General features: G+C 37.4%; 1 protein-coding gene across 3 annotated transcripts; it reads left to right on the top strand.

The window, feature by feature from the left end:
* The first annotated feature begins 3,175 nt into the window (after nucleotides 1–3,175).
* LOC124830393 (uncharacterized) lies at nucleotides 3,176–17,364 on the top strand. 3 transcript variants are annotated; one of them, XM_088104764.1, is made up of 7 exons: nucleotides 3,176–3,480; nucleotides 5,564–5,789; nucleotides 6,330–6,600; nucleotides 14,628–14,716; nucleotides 14,817–15,424; nucleotides 15,557–15,645; nucleotides 16,508–17,364. In XM_088104764.1, exons 3-7 carry the CDS (start codon nucleotides 6,589–6,591, stop codon nucleotides 16,967–16,969), a joined length of 1,260 nt encoding a protein of 419 aa, XP_087960890.1. In that variant the 5' UTR covers nucleotides 3,176–3,480; nucleotides 5,564–5,789; nucleotides 6,330–6,588; the 3' UTR covers nucleotides 16,970–17,364. The 3 variants fall into 3 exon arrangements, with proteins under 3 accessions (XP_087960890.1, XP_087960891.1, XP_047160038.1); XM_088104765.1 differs by having other exon boundaries at nucleotides 14,662–14,716; nucleotides 16,508–17,362; XM_047304082.2 differs by having other exon boundaries at nucleotides 14,631–14,716; nucleotides 16,508–17,361.
* Nucleotides 17,365–18,965: the final 1,601 nt, after the last annotated feature.

Genomic DNA, 18,965 nt, shown 5'->3' with positions numbered 1-18,965 from the left:
AAAAATGTATTAATGTTTAAAAAAAATTAAAATACATTTAATTCTTTTAAATTTTAAAGCTTTGAAAAGAAAAGGGTTGAAGTTTAACAATACTAAATGAGCTTATCTTAAACTTTTCAAACTTGTTTGACAATAAACTTTCTAATAATAATAATAATAATAATAATAAAATCCAAAGAGTCACGAAAACACGCATAATCCTTAAGTAATACAGAACAACATAAGAAACATTTTTTTATGTTATTAAAAACTTTTAAATCCCCTGCTAATTGGTTATAGAATTTTAATAATTCTTGATATTGATTATTGTTTTATATCTATTGTGTGAGGACCTGAAAATATGTGGCAAGAGCTGATAGGTACTCTGGATTAATGAAGCCAGGCTCTTAAAACACATTAAGCTTAAAAAGCAAATTTTCCAGCAGCTGGTTCATTAGCTCAGTCCTTATCTCTCTCTAGACCATTTGTCTTCATTTTCTCCTCCTTCTCATTTAGCCGTTGCATGTCCGATTAGGTGGTGCCTAGGTACTCCTGATGCCGAGAGCTTCAAGTATCACCGATTACTTTCTTGTTTCAGCTGGGTCCTGTTGAGTCATTTTCACAATGCAAGGTACTGTAGAGACGCGTCTGTGAGTGGGCTACGTATCGCTAAGGTAAGGGGAGCTAGAATACGTTTTTAAATTGGTTGCATGTGGTGTATGTATATGGATTTTTGTACTATTATGTTGTTGATGTTGTGCTTTGATTTGAGAAGATTTATTTGCATGTGTTGGATTGTATGACTGTGGGACTAGAGTGTGATGATTTTAAACTGTTCTGGATGTATCTAATTCCTGTAACTACTATGTTGAACTGCTTGGGGTGAGAAATCTGTTGTAACATTGAATAGGTAGAAAACTTGGTGTTCTGTTACAGTTTTAAGCCATCTTAAGAGGAAGTGAGGTAGTGATTCTGAGTATATGAGGTCTAGAGTGTTTGAGGAGGGTTAGGATGATTTAGATAGATCCAATGTGGTTTGCTGGGAACATAAAACTGGGCTAAAACATGTTAAAAATGGTAGAATTGGATTTGAGCCCCTAAGTTGAGGAAATTAGTGTTTTATGAAGGAGTTTGGGTCTTAATTACTTAATAATCACTGTAGGAACGTTTATAATCATCTAGATAAGTTTAATTAAGTACAAAACACGAATTAGAGGTGTTAAAAGTTGGGGAAAATGACTAGAAATGGAAAAAGGTGTGTGAGTTGCATATTTATGCAAAAATTGAGTTTTGCAGATTATGCAGACTCGCTAAGCGAATGTTTTCGCATAGCGAGTCCTCACAGAGAGGTGCTCTCTGTTTGGTGATTCGTATAGCGAATCTGGGCGCTATGCGACTGGTGGTTGTGTGGGAAATGCTAGTTTAATTCGAATAACAAATTTGGAGCGCTATGCGAGGGTTTAGGATGTGATAATGTGTATCAGAATTTTCAGTTTAGCATAGTGCACAAACTTGGTGTGCTGTGCGATTTGAGTTTAGCATAGCGCACAGGCTTGGTGCGCTGAGCGAATGTGAGTGAGTAAAAACCCACTGTTTTTGTTATTCGCACAGCGAGTTTGGTGCGTTGAGCGACTTTCCCAAAACCTGTTTTTATGCTTTTTATTCCTGTTTTATGATAACCTTGAACTATGTTTTGATTATTAGAATGGTGTAAAAGTATTATGATATTGTATGATCAGTGAGGTTATATGTTTGGAATTAATGTGATAATATTATGACGTTTGGTTGTTCATGTCTTGAGTTAAGTTTCAAAGTGACAATATGGTTGATGGACCTAATTCCATGATCTTCAAGAAGAAGATTCATGGTGGTGCCCTTAGTGTTTAGAATGAAAGTAGGAGCTCAGTCTTGGGGGTCATCCTGAAACTCCAATGGTCTTTCTTCTCACGTAGAGATGATTGAACCATGTGGTGAGGAGTAGCAGGAGGTCTTAGTCTTGGGGGCTCCCAGTGTGCCTCAAGGCTCAGAACAGGCTAACCTCGTGAGTGTGGTAGGGTGGGGAACCCAAGTTTCATAAGCCACCACGAGTGCAAGACCCGTTATAGCTCGACTATCATTCTAAGTCCGAACGAGTCAAGTTTAAAGTGTAACAAGTTGTGTTAAGTGACCCAGTATATATGAATTAAACTTGCATGTTGTGTGTGATTGTTATAACATGATTTTTGTATATCTAGCTCACCCTTCTGTTTGTGTTGTCTTTCGTTTGTGTTGTGTTTTCTGTTGCAATGATCATCCATTTGGATGTGAGCAGAGATAGATGAGGTGCTTCTGGAATAGGCCTCGGAGGGAGATGACATCGCTGCTTAGCCTAGTTAGGATCCATAGGCTTATGTTTATTTTGAAATACTCTATTGTGTTAAAATTTTAAATTACAACCATTTTGGGATGATTGTAACCTTGAGACTTTATCTGCAAGTCTAATTCTAATTGTTATAATATGGACTATTATATTATATAATTTTATATAATCTATAACGTTACATATTACATATTGCATATTGCTTACTTTTTTATTTATTTCGCATACCATATATACTCACGTATTATCTCACAAATTCAAATAAATTATTACTTTATTATAAATAATAAAGTTTAACAAGTTCACCTATCATCTCTAATATATATTTATTAGCCATAAAAAGTAATATTCACATATCTAGAACTTGATATGCATACAAGATAAATCAAGAAATAATCAATATACATTGATTATTATTTGTGCACAACTAATTTATGAAATAAAATATTGTGATGATTTTTAATCACAATTTTTTTAATGAAATTCTAACACAAGGATTGCTGTTTTGGCTTAATTCAGAAACATAAAAGATTAAATTAAATATTCTAAACAACAAAATACTCCTACTAAGTTTAATGAAAAAATAAAATACTATAATTATAAATTGCTTTAAAATGTATATAAAACCTTGCATTTAATTTAAATTTACAATAATATACGATAACTTAACAGTTTCATAATTTTCCATACATATCAATTTAATTGAATTTTAGTTTATTTTTGTAATAATAACTGAATTGAGAAAAAGAAAGTCACAGATAATCTCAAATTGTCGTGAGTATTTAATAATAATTGTTTTAGCACTAAAAAAACAGGCAATCTGGCGATACTGGGAAATAAAAGAAGCGGTGAGTGTGTATGGTTCGAGATGCAAATGCATTCATGTGCAAGTAATGAAATTGAGTTTGGCAATAGCCAAAAAAAGGAATAATAGCAAAAGATTATTGCCCATTATGCACAACACAGAGAGTGTGGTGTGGATCATGAGTGTTCTTAGAGTCTGTAACCCTTCCTTCCATTCCCTTGCCATGGGTATCGCTTCCTCTGTTCATGCGTTTGCATCATTGCCATTATTGGGGAGGCCAAAGTTAAAAACTTTAAGGATCCTCTATCAGCATATTACTACTCACCAACCTTCCCAGGCATGTATTTTTTTTTTCTCTCCTGCTTTTGCTTACTATTAATATTCTATTTTATATTATAATTAGCCTGGCGGTTCTGGATATAGTATGTGATTAAGTGTTTTCTCTTTGGTCTTTTTGTGCGTGTGTGAATCTATGGTCTCGTTGTCTGATTGGGATTGTGGGTATCTGATAAAAATAAAGGTTATGTTTTTCATGTCAATACTTGATTTGACTTTCTTTTAGAAACAGAAAATTTTGTGGAAGGTCTCTTGTTTATGCTGTTTCATTTCCTTTCTCTTGTTTATAATATGGAGTCTTAATATATTTTGGGTATATACGGCTTTGGTTGCATGCCTGTCATATGTTACAATGGCACTGTTGAATTCGGTCTTTAATGATCATATGGTTCTGAAAAAAAGAAGCAGTAATGAAGCCTTTTGGAAGTTTCTTCTGCTCTTTCTTGTCATTGTATTGCAAAGGTTTAGCTTCTGCATGTATGGTTTATTGCATCAAATTGTTTGTCCTGTTTAGAACTTTTGCTTCTCCTTGACCTTCTCCCTTTCTGCCCTGCCCTGGTGATGGTCTAATTTGGACAAGCTTTCCTTCAGCGGCACTTTGCTACTCAATCTTGAACTTTAAAATCCAATAGTACATATGATGCACCACATTTATGGTTTGCATGATTGCATCATTGTAGCTTATGGGTTACGACTACCTGATTGACATTAGTTCCTGAAATTAATATTTTTTTTTTATATTTTCAAGGCTCGAGTAAGAAAAATGAATCAAAGGAAGCATGTTCTGATTAAAAGAAGTAGATGAAAATCAATTTACTTTTATCTAAATGAATTTTCAGTTTTTGACAGAGTACAGTGGCATCACCTGTTCCATATGATTGACCACATGGTGATTGTTGTGTGTTTTTAATGTTTCGATGGAGTGAAGAGGGCTAAAGAGTCCATAAAGCAAGTAAATATTGAGTGCTCTTCTGCCTTGAGCATATAGTAAACTGAAAATAACTGAAATAAGTGATTCTAACTAGTTTTGATGTGAGAAGCTCAAGTCATGTGATAATCATAGGGGTCAATTATGTAGTAGAGATTATTTTTTTGACTTGTCAAACCGTTTTTAATGTTGTTGTATTTTGTAATAGTTTTTGCCAGTTGGGGAGTTGTTAGATTTGAGAATATGGTAATAAAAAAAATTCATCGTCCCTCTTTAAGTTATAAACAATCAGTTTATATCGAAGAACATTTTCTAACTTTTCATGTTTGTTTTCCCTTTTGGTGGTGTCTAGTTTTATTAGTTCATTTTGACACTTTCCTACTATCTTGTGTGTAGGTAAAAGTGCGAAACAAGATAATAGGGTGCCATAAATGTAAACTATATTATAATTGGTTTGAATTTTTTCAATGAACACTTGGGCTACCTTAGTACAGTAGTGGCCCATTCACCTGTAGTATATTTCCTTTAACAAAGATTAACCTTGGAATTCTTGCATGGAGAATGCAACATCCATTTCTCAACCATTAAGGCTCTTAACCATGAAGCAAGGAATTTTACATTACTGGGTGCTATCATTTTTAAATAGCACAATCAATCATATAGCTATATTGAAATTGATATGATTTTGAATGCATTTGTTTGAAAACCACCTTAATTGTTGTCACCCTTACCCTACCTTAGTTGAAACCTCAAGGGTGTGGTTTAGTTTCACACCGACTAGAGGTATATGGCATAATGCTTAAGCAATCCTCACCTTACAATTCAGTTTTGTGGGTTTAAGTTAGGCCTTAAGACTAATTTCAAAGACAGTTATTTTTAAAAAAAATATAACACAAGGGACTTGATTTTTAAATTCCTTGAAAGGATATTTGATTTTTGAAGTTGTCTATGGTCTGAGTTATTTATGTATGTATTTATTTTCACCACCCATGATGAGGATTTCAACTCTATATTGGTTATTTGCCAATCATATAGTTTGTGCTGATATCTTTTAATTGAGTACATTGCTAGCTCCTAGGATATCTTTGTTGTTATTGGTAACTGTTGTGATTTGTTATTATTTCAATTAGTAGATTCTCGTTTCCCCGCTTTTCAGCCTTTCGAGTTTGAAATGGAAGAAAAGTCCAAATCGTGCAATGCGTGTGACACATGTTGCTCATGCCATTGTATGTGCATATTGAACAAGTGGCGACAACAGCGGGAGTGGGAATTGACAACTTTACTGATTAAACCTATGAGGGTAAGGGAACCAATAAGTTCTCTTCTTAGACAGCATTCAGTCCTCTCCTTTGTTGAGTATCACTTGCAATTGTAGTTGTGAGGTAAGTACCATCTCTATTGTATATTCAAATCACAACTTGTTTTCTGGGAATGCAGAAAATTAAACTACTTTTAGGGATTTTGATTTGCGCAAAGACATTGAATTGCTTTTAAACGCGAGCAATTCCCAATGTCGTATTCGATCCAATGCCTACCTGAGGTTTGACCAATTTTGACGGTGATAAATTTTCAAATTGACTTATTACATGAGAGTATAAATTTGGGGATTGATTTTCAATGCCGTTGATAGGAAGAATTCATGAAGATCGGCTTTAGATGATAATTTTTAAATGGTTTTTGGTGTTCATTTTGGCGAAGGTAATTGCGATCATCATGATTCTCAAAACTTGGCCAAAGAACATTCAATAATTGGAATCTTATTCCAAACAGATCGGATCGATTAGATGTTTTTCATTAAGAGATTTCTATGATAATGATCTATCTTTGTGGAGGCAGATTATTTATAATTTTTTGTAACTGTATTATAGATCTCTGGGGAAATTTTCTATCAATAAAAATTGATTCCTATTTTTTTATTTCAGGGAGTACCTTCCTAGTTCCTAAGCAAACAAAGGGAGTCCTCATTAGCAAAAACAGCACTATCCAGTTAGGTTGTTGGGCTGATGAAGTTTATAGCTGTGCTACTTGTGACGGTGGTGATCACATTTGAGATGGATTGAAGCTGAATATCATTTGTAATGCAAGAAGCATCTCCATAAGTCTACGTTGTGATTAAGAACACCAGTGTGCAAGAATCTTGTTCAATTGCATTTGGCGAATCCTTGGGGTGCCTCAGATAAGATGGACGGTGAAGTATGTTGTATTTCCTTTTTATTTACTTCAAGCTATCCACAATTAATTGTAAATTTTTTGAATTAAGATTGTCTGTTCTGTCAGTTGAGATTGACCAAGGATTTCTTAACTGCTTGAGGAGATTCTCAGCGTGATGAATTATATACTCATAATTCACTATCTCTAGTATTAGGAAACTAGGAAAATAAGGAAAGTAGGGAATTTGGAAACAATACAAGTCAATGCCTAATTATTTACAAAAGAATACAGCCAGTATATAGAACATTTTTTATTTTCCCAGAATAGAAAATACTTTCCAACAATCCTCCTCAAGTTGGAACATGTATGCATTGAACTTGTTTGAAGTGGTTTCAATTTACAAGGACCTCAAAGAGGCTTTGTTATGATATATGCAAGCTAGTCACCGGAACTAGCAAACTTAATAGTGATTCCCTAGATGGAACTTTTTATGCTTGGTCCGCTCATAAAAGACTGGATTTGGTACAATATGTGAAGTTGCTTTTATTTTAGTAAATTAATTGCATATGATCAACATTTCCAAATTTTAACTCACCAAGTGTCTATTTTACTTTTACATGTTCACTAGTGAATATTGCTCAATACTAGAGCTTTATAGAAAACTGATTAACTGTATTTTGCTTCTTACTTTTCTAACATACAAGGTTTGCACTATTAAAAACATGTATGTACTCCCAAAAGATGTGATTTTGGACCACCTTCAACTTCCCAAAAATTAACCTGACCCTTGGATTTCTTGCTCTATCAATCTAACTTGTACTCTTTGCTTTTGTAATGCAACCTACCTGGCTTTGTGACTGATAGGTTCAGTGGAAAAGTCTATATTAGGAGAAATAAATAAAGGAGGTAGTTATAACCTCCTGCAGCTGTAACAGGTTGTAAGAAACTAGTATATATAGTCTGTGTTTAGGCTATTGTTTAGTTTTTTGGAGTTTAGGAGGAAAAGGGGTTTGGGAGAGTTAAGGTCCTCTCGAAAAGACCTGTGTGAAAATCTCTGTCCTAGGTTCTATGGACCTTACAAGGTTATTGAGAAAATTGGAATGGTCGCATATAAGTTGGATCTGCCCACTCAGCAGAATCCACCCAGTGTTTCATGTGTCTCTCCTCAAAAGAGCAGTCCAGCCAGCTACTGTTATCCAGCCTTTACCTCCCACACTCACTGAAGAATTAATTTTAGATGTTCATCCATAATAGTTATTAGACACCAGGACAAATAACCAAGGAGAATTGGAAGTCCTAATCAAATGGCAGCACCTTCCAAATTCGGACAACATTTGGGAAGCAGCCTCTTCAATCAGCAATGAATTTCCAGATTTTCACCTTGAGGACAAGGTGAAACTTCATGGAGGGGGTATTGATAGGTTTGGCATTGTCTATAGTAGAAGGAAAAAAACATGACAGTTAGGACGGTTATCTTAGTTTGAGGAAAGGTTGTGGAGAGTGAGGTCTCTCGAAATACCTTAGTTGTAATAGAATTCTTGTCTAATTTCCCTAGTTCATTGATAAGGAAATAGACTTTGTGGGAATAAAGTGTATCTTTCTATACAGTTCTCTTCCTGGACCTATCACATTCCTAGTTTGTGGCCTTACAAATATTCTTACCAAAAGAAGAATGAAATAGAAAAGTTAATTAGTGAGATGTTGAAGGATGGCATCTGTTAGGAATGAGAAGAGTTGGAAGGTTTATGAGAGAAGGAAAAGAATGAGTTAATGAGTTAGTTGAGTAACCCAACTGTTTATTACAGTTGGGTAGGGCGGGAATAGGAGAATATAAATTGTAGAGGGGTTAGTTGCTGAGGAACTTTTGACAGTTGTTAGTTAAACAGGATCCAGCCTGTTGAAGGGATTAAGCCCTTGTTTGTGTGAGTGTACAAACTTGACTTTGTGAATAATATACAGCACAATTTGCTTTCTTTCTGTTTTCTTGGCGCCTAAGTGCTGTTTCTAGAGGATCTTGAACAGGTTTCTTTATCAGAAACCTATCAATTGGTCCGACCTGCCGGATCCCAATTGGAGGAGTAGAGTGGGCGCGTAACGGAGGGAAGAGTAGTGGCGGTGGAAGGACAGTTAGAAGCGGTGGAAATCGCAGTGGCAGAGACGAAGGCAGATACGGGGGCACTGAGACATAATTACGAGGCGATGAGGCAAGACATCCAGGCGATCTTGAGGATGATGGGGGACCGCAATCGCGATCCAAATGGAAACCGCCAAAGAGCCAGTGAGTCGTCCGTGAACGACAACGGTGGCGGAGCCGAAGGAGACCAAGAACGGAGACGAGAGGGAAATCAAGAGTGCCCTCCCAATTGGAGGAAACGGGTAGAGTTACCGGGGTTTGAAGGAGGCGACCCGTTGATCTGGATAAGTAGAGCGGAGAAATTTTATGAAGTGCAGAGGGTGGCCGAGGACGAGAAAGTGCAGTTGGCGTTCATCAGTATGGAAGGATATGCTGCTTACTGGTTTCGGTTTTGGAGAGAAAAAACCCGGAACAGATCGTGGGAGGGATTGAAGAGAGCGTTGGTGATCAGATTTGGAGAAGGAGGTCGAGGGTTCGTCTATGAGAGACTGGCCGCCATTAAACAGGGAGGCGCAGTGAGCGAGTATATTAGGGATTTCGAAGTATTGGTGGGGCAGACTACCGGAATTCCAGAGGAACAACTCTTGGGATATTTTATGGCGGGATTGCAAGAGGAAATAAGCGATTGTGTGAGACCCCATGACCCGCAAGATCTAATGACGGCTATGCGGATCGCCTGGGACGTACAGAAGTTGTGCTCCCAATCCAAAGTCAATGGGGGACAGTCGACCAAGAGTGCCAGTGTGTGGGGAGGAACCGCGAGGGTAGCTACCAGAAGCGAATTCAGTCGCGAGGTACCAGGACGAGGGGGAACCGCAGAGAGTGTGGGTTCGGTCAGGAGGGAGACAAACCAAGGGAGTGGGTTTGCCAGGCCTAATGGAGAGGGAAGAGGAAGAAGTGTTCGAAACTTACCTTATTCGGAATTCATAAAAAGAAGAGAGGAGGGAAAGTGTTTCCGATGTGGGGGACCTTTTAGCCCAGGGCATAGATGTCCCGAAAGAGGATTGAGGATGCTAATTCTGGCCGAAGAAGAGGAGGAAGAGGAGAACGAAGCTAGGGATGAGATGGATCAGTCCCAGATGGAGTTATCTGCTGTTTCAGCAGGGGGTTAACATCTCCAAAAACTATGAAATTAAAAGGAAGGATAGAGGGTCGAGAAGTGTTGGTTCTCATTAACAGTGGCGCTAGCCACAACTTCATATGCCAGGGGTTAGTGGAAGAAATGGGAATGACCGTGGTGGAGACCCCACCTTACAGGGTTAGCTTGGGAGACGGTTATCAAAAGAAGACAGGGGGCTGCTGTGAGGAGGTGAGAATTGTGTTGGGAGAAGTAGAAGTGGTAGAGAAGTTCCACTTGTTTGAGTTAGGAGGGGTGGATGTAATATTGGGAGTGGAATGGTTGGAGAAATTATGGGAAGTGACCTTGGACTGGAGTAAACTGACAATGGCATATCATCAGTTGGGGAGGAAGGTAAGAATTCAAGGAGATCCAACCTTAGAAAGGAAGATGGTGGAACCGGAGGCTTTGCTGAAAATGGCCGAGGCTGAGATGTGGTTGCCGGTCTGGGAGTGTGGTTACTTAGATTCAAAGGAAGGAGGGGAAAAAGGTCAGCTTTTGACAGAAAGCCAAGGAAGGGAGATGGAGTTGTTGTTGAGCCAGTATGAAAAAGTGTTTGCGGATCCAGTGGGGCTCCCTCCTGATCGTGGCATGGTGCATCACATACCTCTCAAAGAGGGCATAGATCCGGTTAATGTTAGGCCTTACAGGTACCCACATGTGATGAAGGAGGAGATCGAGCAGCAAGTCCAGGAAATGCTCAAAACAGGGGTGATTAGACCCAGCCACAGTCCCTATTCGAGCCCGGTGATATTGGTGAAGAAAAAAGACGGTAGTTGGAGGTTTTGTGTCGATTACAGAGCGTTGAATCGTGCCACAGTGCCAGATAAATTTCCAATACCGGTGATTGAGGAGCTATTGGATGAGTTGAGGGGGGCCTGTTACTTTTCAAAGATCGACTTGAAAGCGGGTTATCATCAAATCCGTATGGGAGTGCAAGATGTGGAGAAGACGGCCTTTAGGACACACCAAGGGCATTATGAATTTATGGTAATGCCCTTCGGCCTTACAAACGCCCCAGCTACTTTCCAGAATGCCATGAACAACCTTTTTCAGCCTTATCTAAGGAAGTGTGTTTTGGTATTCTTCGATGATATATTGGTTTACAACACCACTTGGAAAGAGCACCTTGAACATGTTACCGTGGTGTTGGCTACTCTAGAGCAGAACCACTGGGTGGCAAACCGAAAGAAGTGCGAATTTGGGCGAACCATGATTAGGTACTTGGGGCATGCAATATCAAGTCAGGGGGTAGAGATGGACCCTGAGAAGGTGAGAGCTGTGACTGAGTGGAGCATACCAAAAACAGTCAAAGGAGTAAGAGGGTTTTTGGGGTTGACAGGATATTATAGGAGGTTTGTGAAAGACTATGGGAAGATTGCCAAACCCCTGACTGAGTTATTGAAAAAAGGGAAATTCGGATGGAATGAAAAGGCTGAAGAAGCCATGCAACAGTTGAAGACGGCTATCACGACAGCTCCAGTGTTATCCTTACCAGATTTCCACCAACCCTTTCATATAGAATGTGATGCTTCGGGCATGGGTGTGGGGGCAGTGTTGACTCAAGAAGGAAGACCCATTGCCTACTTTAGTAAGGCACTATCAGCAGGAACGTTGAGCAAATCCATTTATGAGAAAGAGTTGATGGCCTTGGTATTAGCCATACAGCATTGGAGGCCTTACCTACTGGGGCAAAGATTTGTGGTGCACACCGACCAGAGAAGCCTTCGCCATTTGTTAGAGCAACGAATAACTACTCAAAACCAACATAATTGGATTGCTAAATTGTTGGGATATGATTTTGCGATAGTGTACAAAGCAGGAGCTACCAACCGAGCGGCGGATGCCCTATCAAGGAGGGAGGAGGGAGACAAGGAAGATATTGCAGAGTTGGGAGTGATGGTCAGGCCCTATTGGCAGGACTTTGGTGAGATCTTAAGGGAGGTGGAGGAAGATGACAAGTTGAAAAGGGTAATGGACGATTTGAGAAGGGTATTACCTATTGCCTGGGCGTTACTCGCCGTTGATGACCCCTCCCTTCGGGTCGTACCAACTCCCTCTGCCCCACCTGTCCGCGTCGTGAAATTACGATCACCGTCGCTTCTAACGATCGTCGAAGCGGCTCGCGTGCTCATGGAATTCACTTTCACCCCGTTCCAGACTCCACCGCGCGCTCGATTCAGAGCGTCTTCAACATCCCTCGCTACCCTTATCGCAATCATCAAATCTGGAGGATCTTGAATTCGTACTTGGCCTTTGATCTCTTCTCGTAACCCCGCTAGGAAGAATCCCAATATCAGCTCCTCCGATAGCCCTTGGGTCTGACCCAACAGTGTCTCAAAGCTCCTTACGTAATCCTCCACCGTACCATCTTGCCTCAACGTTGCCATCTGTTCGTAAACAGTGCCCCGGAACCCACCTCCGAAGCGGTTAATCAGCCCCGCTTTCAATCCTAACCACGAACGATTCTTGGTTTTTTCCCTCCAATATTTGAACCAGTAACTCGCGCTCCCTTCCATGCTAATGTAGGCGAGTTCAACCTTATCCTCCTCAGCCACCCTCTGGATGTCAAAGAACCTTTCCGCTCTGTTAATCCAACTATGCGGCTCTACCCCTTCAAACGATGGCAACTCCACCCTTTTCCGCCAGTTCTGTGGTATTCCTCCATAGTCGCGTCTTTCGGGGTTATCATTCACCGAGTTGCTACTCCCTTCCGTGCCACCCCCCTGATTATTCTGACCTCCACCCATCAACCTCATCATTTGTTGTAGGTCACGCCTGATCGCAGCCGTCTCCTCCTTAATTCCTTCCACCGTAATCTCAAGATTATCAAATCTTCCCTCCGTTTGGCTATTCATCGCTGATCTTGCTGCCTTCTTGATCCGGCAGGTCGGACCAAATGATAGGTTCTTTTTATCAAGAACCTATGAATAGCACTAGAAACACAACACAGAACAGGTACTCTGAATTATACAGCCTCCTTTTATGAAACGAATCAACAAGAGTGGTGTTACAACGTAACCCGAGAGCTTAACCTCTCTCCAAAGAACTACAAGAGTTCCCGCAAAACAATAATACTCCAAAACTATCCTCTCACCAACCAACCCACCCGTTTTATACTGACTTTCCTAACTGCCTTGGCAGTTAGGCTGGGTAACGTTTCTCCTTCTACTATATACAATTAGTTCCCTAACAGAGAGAGTCTAGGTCCATCTTTTATAGATGACTTCAACTCTCCTTGAAAGGGGATATGCCTTCAAAAAGACTTCAGGTGTTATTTGTAATCATAAGGTTCTTACCATATTCTTAGACAAGTTTTACTGTACTACTATATGTCCAATTATACTCTGATATAGAGAATGTTGAGCTTTAAAGAGGCAACAAGAGGAAAAGGTGACAATAGTATAATGAGAATGTTAAGAAGGATGTGTGAACACACTTGAAAAAATGAATAAAATTGCTTTAGGTGGGTTTAGCACGTATAAAGAAGGGTACTGAAGGCACTAGTGAGAAGAGTAAATTATATAGTCTTTTAGTTTTGTTAAAATGGTGAGGGAGACCGAGAAGGACACTGGATGAAGTTGTTGAGAGGGATTCCATGGTGAATAATACTTCAAAAGTCATTAACGGAGGTGAACGGCATTTTGTTATCTGTGTAGCTGACCTTACCAAGTGGTATAAGGCTTTTGTTGTTTTAGTTTTCTATAAGCGGACTGTTTATTGACCTATTTGTTCTAGTTCTGGTTTTGTTGATTCAATCTCAAATTGCATAGGAGCTTTTTGTATTTTTCATTTTCAAATTCATGAAAAAACATTCGTGATTACCAAATCTTATCCTACTGATCGTTGTGATTCTACATTCCTATATGAAAAGAAAAATTGAAGAAATTGTAAAATATTGTCCACTGAGGTGTATTTGGAACTCAGTAATAGGAAGAGTCTCTTATTTCACTCTGTTTACTTAGTGTCATAAAGTTGATGGAATTTCTTCACTGAATGTTGGAGGAGAAACCGGGTTATCTGAAACCTCACCAGTAGTTGATGATTTACACCAAGGAATTTCTTTTTGCAAAATGTGAGCCAAGGAACACTATTATATGCTAGTGGTTAAATGTTAAACTTTTAATAATAATAAAAGGGTCATAAGCAAAACGGACAGGTGTTACATGAGGAAATATATGGATTGATCAAGGTTGAGGAAAAACAGGGAAAGTTAAGTGAGGTTTAAAATAGAAAGCAAATCTAAGTTTTTTACGGGCTCCATATGGTGCATGGAATGTTTAAAACGAATTTGCAATGTTAAGAAAACTACTTTAAATATTTTAATAGTAAGATTGTGAATTTTCGTTTTAGCAAACTTAGATTGTCTGCCTTTTGACCCCTTTGTTGCTACCCTAGTAGATCTTGTTGTAGCACTGTGCTATTTAGTATTTTATGTTTTTCAAACCTATAACATGGAGTATTTGATAGATCTTTAACCTAGCTTTCTCTATCTTTCTGTTATACATGGCACTCAGTTAAGTATCCCATTCAAATTTCACTCTAGAAAAACTTGGTGTTCAACAGAATCCTTTACATGCTGTTGTGGCATGCTGTGCTCTTTTAGTGTTTGAAATTCCATCTACAAATGCTTTTTTTTTCTTTTTTTCCATTTCTGCATCATACCTTATAATCAAGTTCTGTTGACAACAATTTCGTGTGTATGAACTTCTGACATAGCATTATATCATGTTAAAAGACGTATACAGGCCACATAAAAATTTGCTTATTTTTTGTTTCAAATGAATTTATATAGCTTCTTTTGCTCCCATTTGATAGCAGGATATAGTTTGTGATATCTGTGGGGATGCAGGAAATGAAGAGGATCTTGCTATTTGTAACAAGTGTACGGATGGGGCAGAGCACATGTATGTATTATAATATCTTGCATGGTTGTATTTTTGTTTTGGTAGCCTCTCATTATGGGCAAGTGAAATGATCTGGTTTTACTTCTCATTCATCAACCAGTTATTGTATGCGTGATATGTTGGAGAAAGTTCCTGAAGGTGATTGGTGGATGTGTGAAGACTGCAAGAAGTCAGAATGCAAAAAATCCAAAAGTCAAGTAAATCTTGAATCTTCAAGTAGTGCAGAATTAAACTCAAAATCTTTCCATGATTGGAAAAGGCAAGCAAGTGTAAGTACTAGATCTTATTCATCAGCTAACAGGCATGGTGTCCAGTCAGAAGGCCAGTCTTTGAAGGAGGACAAAATGAGTGCCAAATCCTGCGACAACACCCCACTGCAGCATAAGGACTCCTCATACAAAACTTTTAAAGATGGAAAAGCAAAAGAAACCAAAGATACTACTTCTGAGCTCCAAATTTCTTGCAATCCTCAAGACAAAGTTAAAGCTTCTCATGCTTTTAGTGACAAGAGATGTGCAGACACCTTACAAGTTGATTTAGATAGAAAAACAAAGGCTCTTGATACAAGTGCTGGACTCCCTAATAAGTCAAAATCACCCAAACGATCTCCACTAGTTAGGGAATCGCTGTCCGAAAACTTGGGGAAGGCAAATGTGGAGCAATCCTCCTGTGTTTATCTGGAAAAACCCAAGTCACATTCTCATTCAGGTAATGAATTGCCAACATTGGGCTCACAAACTGAGATAACACATGTTGTATACGTGACACAGTGATAACTTGTTTTCTTTTCGGTGTTATTTAATTTAGATAAGTATTATTAACTTTGATGTATCCATGCAGGCCCTCACTTGATGTCCGGATTGACTGGAGTTGTGGATGTGAAATTTGAAGGACATCTGGACGAAGCTCGTTATTTGCCAATGAAAAAGGTTGGGATAGATATAACTATACATGACACTAGAAAGGCGACAAATCTTGGGTCGCTGTCCAAATCTGAAATGATTGCTTTTATAAAACTTTCAAGAGGATAAAATATGGAAAAATGAAATAAGTTTCTCCTCGAGTTAAAGTTAGCTTTGCAAAAATTAATTTGTAAATGTTCTCTTTATTAGTTTCTTCTAAATCAAATTTTACATGTGTATTTATAACTTTTAGCTTATGGAGAAGGGTATTTCATTTTTTCTTCTAGTTTTTATCTCCTAAAAATTGTTTACAAAGAAGTTTACCTAAACAAACACATAACAAAAAGGATAGTTGGCAATTAATGATCGTAAAGAGAAATGGAAACAGTTCTATATAGTGAGGAGGTGGGGGACGGAGAGTGAAGATTCTGTTATGTAGAAGGGTCCTATTCTCGGGAAGAATGTTATTTTCTAGTTTATTGCTTTTCATCTCGCTAGAATCTTTGTTCCATTCCATTGTTACATAATTTTAGTCTGTCTATACATCCTATGCTACGTTGTATCATGGATTCATCCTTTGAGAGAATTTTCTGAATACAGATACCAATTACCTTATATTTTTTCTTGTCTTTGCTTGGGTCCTACCATATAACTTTTGTACCGATTCTGCTCACAGTTCTATTTAAAAATGTTAGAGATATTGTTGCACAATTAATACTACATAATCAGTCAGTATATTGAACTCAAGTGAAGAAAGAAATCCTGTTTTGTCAGCATTGAGAGTGACAATGACATAAGCTGTAAAATGAATTTAGATACCATGTGCATGGAATAAAGGCTATGTGCATGGATACACAATTGGTGCTAATACATGCTTACTTTATTGCAGCGAAAAATTAGAGATTTTGTGAGCAGTTCAGCATTGGATCTCAATGTGAATCTTCAAGGGGGCATCAACAAGGTTGGAGCAACAGATATTCCTGAATCTGATGCTGTGGATACAAGTTTTTCAGGTGACAAGGTTGAAGCACATGGAATTGGTGAATCTGATCTCGTTCTTGATCTTAATACTTCACTGTGGCCTGAAAGGGCAACCCCGGAAGTTGGCCCCTGTCTGCCTGTTGAGAATGTGGATGATCAACCAAGCAAAGATGTGAACGTCAAGATGCCAACAGAAGAGAACAAAAATGATGACAAAGTTGAGCCACATGAGGAAAATCTGAACAACAATACTGAGAGAAGTAATACCGACAGACCTGAATCCCTTGCTTCTCCAACAAGTGATGAGGAACATCTGAGCCTGTTTTATTGGCAAGCTGTGGAAGTTTTATCCTCTAAATTTGGACTTTGAATTGCACCATGTCAAAAGCACTTGAACATTGTTATTCCTTTCTGCACACTGGCTCACCGTGATATTTAAGATTTCCAGTTATACATACTCCATAAAACATTTGACTGTAGGATGGAACATGCTTCTTTGCGATTCCCTTAGTTTGATTTCCCTTATTCTGGTTGTCGTCTCTTTCCAAGTAACATTTGCATGTGTTTTTTTTCTGTTGAGACATTTTCTTTATAAACATTTTTGCCGGCAAAGAGTTCAAATGATTCTATAACTCCATTGTTTCAGTTTCTCATGCTGATTAATCTGTTTATTTTAGGAAATTATTGTCTGCTAGAATCGTAGATTTGGCTTTGGTGAAAGATGTGTTCATCATAGTTTGATTGGAACACTTGTAGCCGCCAGTTTGGCATGTGCTAGATTCTTTAAGTATATTATGCGTTATGATTTCCAAATATATAACTTTTGAGCGTTGCAGAATGCATGGAATAATCTCTATAAATACGAGTGTAGAAGTTGGTCCTGTATTAGCTTTCTATAGATGATTGATCTAGAATATGATACAACACATGCTATATTCATAACTTTTTTTCTTTTTCTTCTGGTGCATCAATTTGTTTCTTTTTTTCTAGTTAGTAGTACAATTGGAGTGTGTAACTCTAATATCACTTGCTACTTTTTTTTTTCTTATCTATGATTCTGTGACTACTTTTTATATGTGATGAGTTTCAAATCATGATTTTGTTAAAGGGTTAAATTTGGACCTGGTTGTTTCCACGGCCAGTATAATTTTTCATGACACAGCTATGTTCTTAAATTCTATCCCACTTTTTTTATTTATATATATATATATATATATATATATATATATATATATATATATATATATAAACTCGTGTTTTCTTTTTATTTATTGAAAGCATATAACCTTAATGAAGATAAATTATTATTATTTTTTCATGGCCTTGGCACCACTTCTTCATTGTGACATCATTCTTCATGTCATGTCATATGTGATTAAATATTATTGATGATTTTATTTTAAAATTTAAAGACTTAAATATAATCTGTAAGGTTCGTCATCAAGAAGACTTTTATGTGCTTGATTAACAAATTAAAAACAATCCGTAACCACTAGAAATCAGCCCCCCACTCCTCAATTTATTTATTTATGTAAATGGTGAGATAAGATATTTCTAATTATGTACATAAGTGCTATATTCTAGAGCCTTTAATATAGGAAAGCAATCATTTTAACAATGAGTATCCATAAATTTAATTTTCAAAATTATTAACATATAAATTAAAGTATCCAACTTGGGTCACTTAAGTTTTAAATTTAGGAACTAATTTTTTTAAAATTAAAAATTTACATGTTAGGTATCATTATCAACATTAAGACCCTCCGACGTTGAATCATTGTATATTATTACATGGAAAGCTGAATAAAAGAGAAAACAAATATAATAATATAGGAGAGCAGACCAAACTTATATAATAAAAACTAAGTAATCAAACTCCAAAAATAAAAATAAAAAACTAAAAAAAACTTAAATTATGAAATTCATACCTAATATGGAAGAAATCTAGACTAGAGAACACTAAATGAAATAAAACCCATCAATCATTGATACCAAAGTTAACAAGACTTTCAGTAGAATACTATTTATCTTTTAATTCTTTCAGATACTAAATTCAATATTTATAATCTCGCTACGTGAGTTGGTATGCTTATTCTAGATCAGCAAAGAATATGGCAAGATAAGATCTTGCTTATGATATATCACAGGCTAAATTTTCAGTCATTTTATTAAATTGAAATAAACAAAATAAAGACATTCTCTCCCTTAAATTAGAGAAACATTTTCTCACTCCTAAAATTTTACAAACCAAAAGGGGACAAAGAGTATCCCAATCTCATTTTTAATTTGTAAAGTAATCTTCATTAGTCTTACTAAATCAACTTTAATATGATATTTTCGTAATATCGTTTTAGTTTAGTGTGGGT

Source organism: Vigna umbellata, chromosome 1 (assembly GCF_029865625.1).
Source record: "Vigna umbellata cultivar VRB3 chromosome 1, Vumbellata_1.0, whole genome shotgun sequence".
In the NCBI taxonomy this organism is placed as follows: Eukaryota; Viridiplantae; Streptophyta; class Magnoliopsida; order Fabales; family Fabaceae; genus Vigna; species Vigna umbellata.
The sequence above is the reverse complement of the archived record's forward strand: the minus strand, read 5'-3'. Positions and strand labels throughout refer to the sequence as shown.